This window comes from Prionailurus viverrinus, chromosome C1, assembly GCF_022837055.1.
Source record: "Prionailurus viverrinus isolate Anna chromosome C1, UM_Priviv_1.0, whole genome shotgun sequence".
Lineage (NCBI taxonomy): Eukaryota > Metazoa > Chordata > Mammalia > Carnivora > Felidae > Prionailurus > Prionailurus viverrinus.
Window position 1 is genome coordinate 186,720,254 of NC_062568.1, and position 10,702 is coordinate 186,730,955.

Genomic DNA, 10,702 nt, shown 5'->3' on the forward strand with positions numbered 1-10,702 from the left:
CTGCGGTAGGCCGCGCAGGCGCGGTGAGTTGGTGCCGGTCAGTCCCGAAGGCTGAGGGGCCGCGGCTGGGTGGAGCGGTGTCCAGAGGGGTCGCCGAGCAGGTCTGTGGCGAGGCGGGGTCCGGCGGCCGGCACCATGTCTAGGCAGGCGAACCGTGGCACCGAGAGCAAGAAAATGGTAACTCGGAGCGCGTGACCTCGGCGAGCGGGGCGGAATGGAGGCGTTCTGGGGAAGGGGCCCGGCGCGGGGCGCAATTGGAAAAGGGCCTCCTATGAGCGCAAAGTGCTTTCGCAGGAAGGAAGGAGGAGGGGGCTGCCTGTGGGCCTGGAGGGGAGAGTCACGCCGGGGACGTACCGGGCCTGAAGCAGGTTGCAGGGCCGCTGGAGTAGCTCAGAGATCCCTCCCCCGACGCCTGAGAGCCGCCGTGTGCTAGACCAACAGCGACGACGGTAATAGTAACTACCACTATCGCTCTCTTACTGTGTGTTAGGCACGGAGCCAGGCACTTTACGTACACGGTGTCATTTAATTCGCTAAGTAACTCTCTCAGGTAGATAATGTTACCGCGGTTTTACAGCTCCGAGAGGTTACATAACTTCCCCAAATTTACATCTAGGAAGAATTGGGATTTGAACTCATGTCTCTGTAGAACTTCCAAGTTTCAGACTACTAGGCCCTACTGTCTCTCACACTGTGCTCTGGGGATTGTAAGAGATGCTCCGATACTGGTCCTGCCAGAAAGGAACTTTTATTTGGAGGAGTAGGCAGGGTGGCAGTAAGTGGTACCTCTCTGGCGGGGGGCGGGGAGACTCCTTTCTTGCCCTGGGAATAGTGGGACACCATGTAGTCTGGTAAAGTTTGGTTGCAGGTGGCAGCCTGACCTGGAAAGTAAGGTAGATGACGCTTTCCTCCAAATTTAGGGGACCTCTTGCCAGGTGTTTTTCTTTGCCATATTCTTACCTCCTCCAGAATTGCCCATGCTATCTTTCTTTCCCGATTTGGAAACTCAATCAGGGGCCCTTTGTTGACACTCAGCTCTAGCGGGGTGATTAAACATCCCTTATACCTTGGCATCTTACACTAGGCACAGCCACCAAAAATGGGCCACAGGAGGCCCTAACACTCCAAAGTAGTACCTAACTTTTTTTTTTCAGACCCCTTTTGAGAAGCTGCTGATACCAATGGATCTCCTCCCCAGAATTTTTTTTTTTAAGTTTATTTATTTATTTTGAGCAAGAGAGTTTGGGCAGGGTAAGGGCAGAGAGAGAGGGAGAGAGAATCTCTAATGGCACAGAGCTCTACACGGGGCTCGAACTCACAAACCATGAGATCATGACCTGAGCTGAAGCCAAGAGTCAGACACTTAACCAACTGAGCCACCCAGGTGCCCCTCCCCAGAAATGTTGAATTGACAGACATGTACATGGATACTTGTTTACATTTTGGGGGGATTTGTGGGTCCCTGAAGATCCTCCATGGATCACAGTTTAAGAATTCCTGTTTTGGAGAAAATATCAAGGACTTAAAAATAAAAAAAGAGTATATTTTACTAGGAAACTGTCCTGTAGGGGAAGAAGCATGGACATTGTTGGAATTCTCAAGTCTTGTTTGATCCTCAATTTCCTTATTTATAAATTGGGGACAATGATGCCTACTTAAGATTAAGTGAGACAACAGTGTACAATGTATGGGACATGAAATGTTTGTTTCCTCTTTTCCTAAGATATGAGGAGATGCTTAGTTTTCATATCTTAGTTTTGTACTTTTTTTAAACGTGAAATCCCTATTGAAATATTTAATACCATTTTATTTGTTTATATTTAAATATTGAGAGAGAGGGAGACAGAAATTCTGAAGCAGGCTCCACCTGCTGACCGAACCACCCAGGTGCCCTTTTAATACCATTTTAAACAGGAACCTCCAGGTTCCACCCTTAACACCAGCAGCAACCCCCTACGTGTTCATTCTGCTTTGGTGAGGGGAGAATTAGGGAGGGGAGCAGCACACTCCCGCCTCAAGGCTTTTGCAACTGCTAGTGTCTCTGCTTAGAACTTCCTTCCCCCAGTGAGTAACCCTAACCCTCATGTAGCTACTCCCTACTTCATTCACAGTTACTCAAATGTCACCTCCTGTGAAGAGACCTTCCCTGACTACCTGACTAGTTTTCTGTCCTCTTACTCTACTCTGTTTTTCTTCATGGCGCTATTCCGTTATAAATTATATACTTGTTTCTTTTCAGTCTTCCCTATGAAAATGTAACCACCAGAGCAAGGATTTGTTTTGTCCATTGCTCTGTTCCCAGCATCTGGGATGATGCTTGGCTCTAGAGAATCAATATTTAGTGAATGAATGACATGAAGGTTTGGGGCACCCTCTCATTCATTTCCTGCTGCTACCTACTTAAGGGCCTGTCACATGATCCTCTTGCTGGCCACCTGGTTTTGGTATGCTCCTCTCCTCCTGGGGGGGGGTCTCTCCTTCTAGCAGCCCTCTTCCCAGTTGGCCCAACCTTCTGCTAATTACTGTGTTCCCACTTAAACCCTCCAAGACTTAAATGATTAATATACTCAAAGAACTAGACCTCTGCTTTTAGTCTGTGCGAGCAGAAACAGCCCATGTATCTGGCAAACTTTTCCTGAGCCCTAACTATATGGGTAGCTCTGTGCTAGGTGTTGGGAGAAGTGCAGAGATGCAGTCCTAGTCCCTGACCTTGAGAAGCACATGCTATGAGAGAGGCAGAAAAGTATACAACACAGGGGTGTAGTACTGTCCTGGCCTAACTGCTTACTTGCTGTGTGACCTTCATTGTTGTAAGCATCAGTTTCACCATCTTTAAAAAATAGATTCGAAAGGGTAGTAATAGTATCTGTCATGGGGTTGTTCTGAGAATTAATTGACATCATGCATGAAAAGCTAGCAGTGTGACAGTCCCCTCAACACAGTTGGCACTCGGTAAATGTCAGCTAGCAAGCATCCTTGTTTGTACAGATATTAGCCTTTATGTGTCTGTACAGTGTTTGGTTCTTGAATTCCATGGACAGTCAAACCCAACTTTATTTTGTGTTGTGTTACTAGTAACCCAACCCCAGTGGCTGTATTGTCCAGTGCTCAGGTGGGTTACTACTTCAGTGGCAGCACTCAGAATCTCCATACAGGAGGCCGGAGGGTAAGAGAGAGGGATCAACTCCCTCCTGTTACTGACCTTCATTCCCAGCTGCTTGGGGCAGTCACACTGAATTATTTGTGTTGATAAAAATAGTAAATGTGACTCTTGGAGCATTAGCTCCAAAGGTTGGCCCCCCTAGGAAGATTTGTCTGGGGCACTAACTGAAAAGTCTTTGAAAACCATCAAGTACAGTAGCTCACCTGAAGTAGGGCTTGGCTTTACTTGCTCTGCTCAGGTTGTGCCTATAGTACTTGGAGATCGTATTGGCTATTCTGTGGTTTCTTGGTCTGCAAAGCATTTAAAGTCCGTTATCTCATTAGATCCTCCAGCATGACAGATTTTACTGTTACCCATGTTTGTGTGAGGGGATTGAGATTTAGCAAAGTAAAGTGACTTACCTAAAATCCCACAGCTAGTAAGTGGCAGTCCAGACTCAGAATCAGGTCTTCTGACTACAAACCCAGTATTCGTTCATTCTTTCTTTCTTTCTCTTTCTTTCTTTCCTTTCTTTCCTTTCTTTCCTTTCTTTCCTTTTTTTCCTTTCCTCTTCTTTCTTTCTTTCTTTTTAATTTTTTAAAGTTTATTTATCTTGAGAGAGAGAGAGACAGAGGGAGGGAGAACATGAGCAGGAAAGGGGCAGAGAGAGAAGGGGAGAGAGAGAATCCCAAGCAGGCTCTGCACTGTCAGCACAGAGCTCAATGCAGGGCTCGAACTTACCAACCACGAGATCATGACCTGAGCCAAAACCAAGAGTCAGAGGTTTAACTGACTGAGCCACCCAGGTGCCCCATAAACCCATTGTTCTTTCTATTTGCCTTATTAGTTATTACAAAGTTCTTTATATTGATTCAAAAATCTCCCTCCTTAAACCAATTCAGGGTACTCTCTGACAGCACACTACAGATAACTAGTTTAAGAATAAAAAATAACAGCATCTACTTCTTTTGTAGGTACTGTACTTCTTGTGTAGGTACTATGCAGCAGGTGCCCTATATATATCTCATTGTAGCCCTCAAGGGCAGATAGTATTGTCACCATTGTACAGATGTGAAAAAAACTGATGTTCCAAAATACTAAGTGATGGCTTCGATCACATAACTTTTTACGGGACAGTGCTCAACTATTAAGAAGACTGAATCTCAGTTACTTAACCTGTCACCTATAAAATGGGGATGGATGATGTTTGCTAAACTCATGGTTGTTATTAGGATTAATGAAAGGCATTCTGAAGATTTTATAAATGTAAATGGCCATTATTATTAAACATAATTAAAGCACTTAAAAATGTTGCAGAAGAGATTCATGTTTTTGTTGGGAAGGAGAATGTGGTTATGTTCAATGAAGAAGTTGGATCAATTGAATTAGCTGACCTTTAAGGTCCCATGAAACCTTTTGTCGTAAGGGTCACAAGGACTGAAAACCCAGGTCAGCAGTAACCTGTCTTCCTCTTCTGTTTTCTCTTTTATTCATTCCTGTCAAATCACATTGGTCTCTTAGCTGTTTCTCAAACATGGCAGACATACTCCCATGTCAGTGTCTTTGCACTTGCTTCCTACAATCTTTTCACCCAGGTTTCTTCATGGCATATCCTTACTTCCTTCAGGTCTTTGCACAAATATCACCTTACTAGGCCTTCTCTGACTATCCTATTTAAAATTGACACCTCTTTCTCTCTCCCTCCCCTCTTCTCTCTCTCTCTCTGTCTCTCTCTCTCTCTCTCTCTCTCTCTCTCTCTGTCTCCCTCTCCCTCTCTCCCTCTCTGCGTGTGTGTATCCTTTGCTGGCTTTTTGTCCGTAGCTCTTATCATCATCTGGCAAACCATATATTTTATTCAATTTATTGTGTATCAACCTCCTATTAGATAATCTCTGGTACATAGTAGACATTGAATGGATGACTTTTTTCTGTGCCACAGCTCCACTCCTATTTTTAAAGTATGAAGACCTTTAAGTGATGTATTTACATTGCACACTGTTCAAGTGGGCTTGGTTCATAATCAGAGATGGAGACAGAATTGCAAATTAAGAGAGAGTGTGGAGAACCTGGGTCAGGAATCTCATTCCCAAATCCCAGGCATATTGATTCTGTGACCATGGACAGATCTGTTTAGAACCTTGATTTTTTTTTATTGGTAAATTGGGGGCTGCTGCGTGTATAAGGTGCTTGATAACATTGTGATATGCATGTTACTCGGCATTGTGGTGGGCTGAGGCCATTGGAGTCTCTATCCAAAGACTCATTAATAATGGAAGGAAAGCTCTCCTGATTTAATGCAGTGGTGCCAACTCGATAGACTGGTAACTGCTGGATTGTCTCCATCCATTCATGTCCAAGCCATTCTAGTGCCAAACCCGTAACTTTACTAAAAAATCATTGGCCTCCTTAATAGCTTCCCCTTAATTGCCATATTTGGTAAATGGTCTCTTGGAGACACCCTGATCTGACTGTTTTAGTTTAGTTCAAAAAGCTTCCTGGTTCTGAAACTGATTCTCTGACTCTCTGGTGCAGGTAAGTTTTTTGTTACTTTTTAGAGGGGCTATTAATATTGAACTTATGGGGAACAGTGGGTAGCGTGAATATTGGCTTAGAAACTCTTGTTTTTTGTCTCCCAAAATTACTTTTGTCAATAATTAGCTGTTTGTCTTTGGGCAGATTACTTAATCATTCTGAGTCTCAGTTTTCCTCATCTCTGAAATGAGATTAATCCCTGCCCTTTCTGCCTTACAGAATTATGGTGGGGTGGAAAATGAGACTATGAAAAGTAGAAGGCAGTATGTGAGCAGAAGGCTCACATTATCATTCTTGCAGTGACCTCAGCACCAGGCCAGGGGGGCGAGGTGAGGAGCACTGAGGTCCTGAGAGCCTGGGCCTTAACATTACTTGGACTTTCTTCCCCAGAAGACTTGAGGACAGAAAGGTGCTCTGCCCCAAGTCTGACGAGCTTCCACTCAGAAGGGAGCGGTTGGGTGGCTGACTTGATCTTTCAGCCTGCCTTCTGTGTGGATCCATTGCTCCAGATGTGCTGTTAGCATGTTCTTCACTGTGTTTAGCTCCTGACCTCCTGCTTTCATTCTGTAGTCATGGCATTTGTCATCCTTTCCCCTTCCACATCTCTGTTTCTTGGTAGGTAGGTGACAGGAGTCTTTGTCTGAGACAGGGATTCTGTGATGTTAACTGTGGTTGTAGTAGAAACCAGTCCAGATCAGGGTTGTGTTCCAGGTACACAAAAGATTGGACTCCTTTCAGAGTGACCCCATTCCTGGAAACATTTTCGCTCTGTGTCAAGAGGAACATTATTTTTCCTCATTTTGGTGACTTAGGAGGGGGATTATCAGAGCAGCGGACTTTGTCTAGGACTTCCTTTCCTCCCCACAGACAAGGCCCCTGGGTCCTTGCTGCTCCTGGGTGGGGCGCTGGGAGTGAGTTGAGGCCAGGACACCCCAGACATTCTTAGGTGTAGAGAAGCCATTGGTCATACCTGCTAACATACAGAAGCTAATCTGTAACTGTCTGTTTCAGGTCTGTCTTTCATGGTATCTAGTGGATGACTGCTGCTCCCACCCCAGATTCTGGTGACCCAAGCTTAGCTTGGCGGTTGTGGTGGGGTCCTGGGTTAGCAGAAACCCACCTTGATATGTTGGAAGAGTGACTCCTCTATGCATGAAGTGCCTTCTACAACCTGTTCTGTAGTAGGTCTGGCTGAAGCCCTGCCACCTTGACCCTGGGGAGCCACACTCGTTGGCACTCCATAGAGGAGGATATTCTTTCTCACCATACACAGATGACCTTCCTTTGAATCCTGACAGCTGCATTGAGGCTGATCTAGACTCACTAAACTTTGTTTTTTGTGCATCTTGGTTCTGACTGTCTTTTGAATGTCTTTTAGAGCTCTGAGCTTTTCACCCTTACCTATGGGGCCCTGGTCACCCAGCTATGCAAGGACTATGAAAATGATGAAGATGTGAATAAACAGCTGGATAAAATGTGAGTGAGCTCCTCTGCGGGAGGGACAAGAATGGGGCTCCCTAGTGCACAATCTGCATGGTCCTTTAGAGCCCAGAACAGGATTCTCTTTTGTAACCAATATTTTGGATACAGTTTCCACTGAGCTCATGTATTGAGATGTTTTGGAATTGTCCCCGATTTTCCCTTTACCACCAGCAGCCTTATGTTCAGACGTAAGACATTCACACTCCATAATACAGTCTGTTCTCTTATTTTCTTCCCAGGGGCTATAACATTGGAGTCCGACTGATAGAAGATTTCTTGGCACGGTCAAATGTTGGAAGGTGCCACGACTTTCGGGAAACTGCAGACGTCATCGCCAAGGTCATTATCCTAGGCCACCTTGTTGTGCTGAGGGATGTCATTGGGAGGCACTACTTACCACACTCTCCATCTCCCTTAGAGAGGCCCTTAGTATTCCAAAATACTAGTTAGGCAGCTGTCTGTTCAAAGGAGTCTTCCTGGTGGTTTGGGAATAGCACAGATTATGAAAAGGGAAGAGTGGTTGGGATCATCTGTGTGGGTGAAAGCCCCACTGAAGTCAAAGCCAGGTCTCCTTGACTGTGAAGACGTAGCAGAGCAGCCTGGGGGTTAAGAATACAGACTTTGGATTCAGACAAACCTGGCTTCAAATTCTGTCTCCAGTACTTACCAGTTAAGGGTAAGTTGCTTTTAACCTTTTAATTATCACTTACCTCATCTTTAAAAAAGGAAAATAAGAGCTGCCTCACAGAGTGATTGTAAGAAGTAAAGGAAATAATGAACATGAGCATTCAATTAAAACGAATACACTTAACTTAGTGTGCTTATAGTAAACGGTCACTATTGATAATATTAACATTACGTATGGTAGAATTAATAATAAATGATAAAACGCCTTTAGCTTTGTGGCGTCCGTTGCCTAAAGGTTGGTTCTTTCTGTTGTAGAGCATGCCGGCCCCAATCCTGCAGAGAGCTGATAGTGAAGAGACAGTGTGAGGGTTTGGAATCAGGAGGGTGGATAGAGGGAAGGATGTCTTCAGAGTAATTCTGCCCCAGTGACTCATACTTGCTTTCAAGAAGGATTCAGGTAGCACAGAGGACGAGGAAGTGGACCGGGCCTCTCATGTGCTGGTTCTGAGAAGCCACCCCGTCAGAAGAAGTGTAGGTGGGCAGCAAGTTGCCTAATTGTATGACGCCTTGAAGGAGCGGGGTGTGGAATTGTGCACAGATGCTTTGTCTTTTTTGCCCTGAATGCCTAAAGCTCCAGTGTTTTGCAAAGGCCACAGTTTTGTTCCCAAGCCACTTAGTTCTCCTTTGCCAGTCCCATCACCTTCCCTGGTGTGCGGCCCCTACTCCTCTTCCACATAGTGCTGTCATGTGTTCCTGACAGGTGGCGTTCAAGATGTACTTGGGCATCACTCCAAGCATCACCAATTGGAGCCCAGCTGGTGACGAATTCTCCCTCATTTTGGAAAATAATCCTTTGGTGGACTTTGTGGAACTTCCTGATAACCACTCATCCCTTATTTATTCCAATCTCTTGTGTGGGGTGTTACGGGGAGCCTTGGAAATGGTGAGTGCGGCTCTTTACCTCTTGGGACACCTGAAATGTAGTAGGGGCTTAATAAAGGTTTGAAGGAATGAGAGAAGGAGAGAAAAGAAAGGCCTTTGGCTCCCCTCAGTACTTTGCTACCTGAGATGTGATGCTGCTGAGCATAGGATCCAAGGTGGATGTTTCTACATGGTGATGATTCTTGCTGATAGTAGTGCTGTCAGCCCCCAAAGCCCAGGAAATTCCCAGATTGGCTTATTTGGGTAAAGGTCTCATTTGTGGGTGCTCTTTGTTAAATCAGCCTTACAGATCGGGGCCACTGCTTTCTACAGGGGACACGAACTGACAATCCTGTCCTTGCAAGAAACCACCCCCCTTGTTGGGACTGCCATGGATGAGTCAGCTACAGCCTGTCCCCTGTGGTTCCGCAGAGGCTGCAACTAGGCACCCGCCCCTTCATTTTCCCACTGTCCCCCAGGTCCAGATGGCTGTGGAGGCCAAGTTTGTCCAGGACACCCTGAAAGGAGACGGTGTGACAGAAATCCGGATGAGGTTCATCAGGCGGATTGAGGACAATCTCCCAGCTGGAGAGGAGTGACCATCCCCAGGACTTCAGGGTAGCTAGCAGGAAGGAGCTGTTGTTGGAATCAGAAGCCTCAGCTCCCTCTGCCCTCTAGAACTCAGTGACTCTTTTAACATGGTTGTTACATATTTTTCTGTTTCCATTCTCCATGCTAATAAAGAGCAGACTGCAATCTAGTCCGTTGATCCCACAAGTGTGCACATTCAGGAGGGAAACTCTTTGCTCCCTCTCCCTTCAGAGGGGTTGGATGCAGTCATCTCTGGTTGGACTAGAAAGAGCTCAACTGTTTTACATTCCTGTTTGAATTTTCCAAAGCAAAACCCGTTTTGATCCCATTAAAGAGGCAAGCCTACCCCACATCTATTCCTGGGCCTTCAGAAAGCCATTGGTAAATGGCTGTAGGGAATCCAGGGTTGTGGGACGGGGGAGGAGAGGCTGGTAGGGATGGACAGGAATTACTAGTCATGGTGTGACACACTCTAGTGCTTGCCAGGAAAGGGGAGCCATGCTGGAAACACTGACTTCTGGGAAGCCACCCAGGTCTCATTCCTCCCTGCTGTTTGGAGGCAACATCTCCTCTTTTTACAGAGGGTCCATCCTTTTTTCTTACAAATTCTTCAATAAAGACACATTCTTGAGTGAAATCTTAATCATGTTCTGTTTTCTTTCTGGAGTTTTATTGCAGTGGAGTGAGGAGACCAGCTAAGTCCCTGGGCCCGCCTTGCTTTTACCTGGTCTAGAAATGGCTTCGCCCCATAGACTAGAGAGTCTGGGAAGCCTGGGAGCAAATATTCCTTCAAAGTCACTTTTGGGTTTATTATCTAGCAAAATCTAGAAGCAGACCATTACCGCAGATATACCTAAAATGGACTACCTTGAGCTTTTTGGCCACTAAGTTGGAAGGCTTGGCTAGAGAGACCTTGTTAAGAATGGGGAGGGGGCACCTGGCTGGCTCATTCAGTAGAGCATGTGACTCTTGATCTTAGGGTTATGAGTTCGAGTCCCACGTGTGGCATAGAGTTTACTTAAAAATAGGGATGCCTGGGTGGCTCAGTCGGTTGAGCTTCTGACTCTTTTTTTTTTTTTTTTTTTTTTTTTTTTAAATTTTTTTTTTTAACGTTTATTTATTTTTGGGACAGAGAGAGACAGAGCATGAACGGGGGAGGGGCAGAGAGAGAGGGAGACACAGAATCGGAAACAGGCTCCAGGCTCTGAGCCATCAGCCCAGAGAGCTTCTGACTCTTGAGTTCAGCTCAGGTCGTGGTCTCATGGTTAATGGGATCGAACCCCGCATCTGGCTCTGCTGACAGCATGGAGCCTGCTTGGGATTCTCTCTGCCCCTGCCCTGCTTACGTGCACGCATGTGCGTGCTCTCCCTCCTTCTCAAAATAAATACTGAAAAACAAAAATAGGT

The 10,702-nt window shown here is 45.7% G+C and overlaps 1 protein-coding gene across 2 annotated transcripts; it reads left to right on the plus strand.

Annotated features, from left to right (window-relative positions):
• On the plus strand, window positions 1–9,938 carry TRAPPC3 (trafficking protein particle complex subunit 3). Of its 2 annotated transcripts, none has more exons than XM_047872741.1 (5): window positions 1–177; window positions 7,053–7,150; window positions 7,396–7,495; window positions 8,544–8,726; window positions 9,184–9,938. In XM_047872741.1, exons 1-5 carry the CDS (start codon window positions 136–138, stop codon window positions 9,301–9,303), a joined length of 543 nt encoding a protein of 180 aa, XP_047728697.1. In that variant the 5' UTR covers window positions 1–135; the 3' UTR covers window positions 9,304–9,938. The 2 variants fall into 2 exon arrangements, with proteins under 2 accessions (XP_047728697.1, XP_047728698.1); XM_047872742.1 differs by lacking the exon at window positions 1–177 and adding an exon at window positions 295–449.
• The last annotated feature ends 764 nt before the right edge of the window (window positions 9,939–10,702 follow it).

Excerpts from the sequence above, each read along its gene's own strand:
- TRAPPC3 (XM_047872741.1), top strand. The coding sequence starts at position 136 with ATGTCTAGGCAGGCGAACCGTGGCACCGAGAGCAAGAAAATG. Across the intron at positions 178-7,052 it reads GCACCGAGAGCAAGAAAATG|AGCTCTGAGCTTTTCACCCT; the intron begins GTAACTCGGAGC and ends AATGTCTTTTAG. Across the intron at positions 7,151-7,395 it reads AATAAACAGCTGGATAAAAT|GGGCTATAACATTGGAGTCC; the intron begins GTGAGTGAGCTC and ends TTTTCTTCCCAG.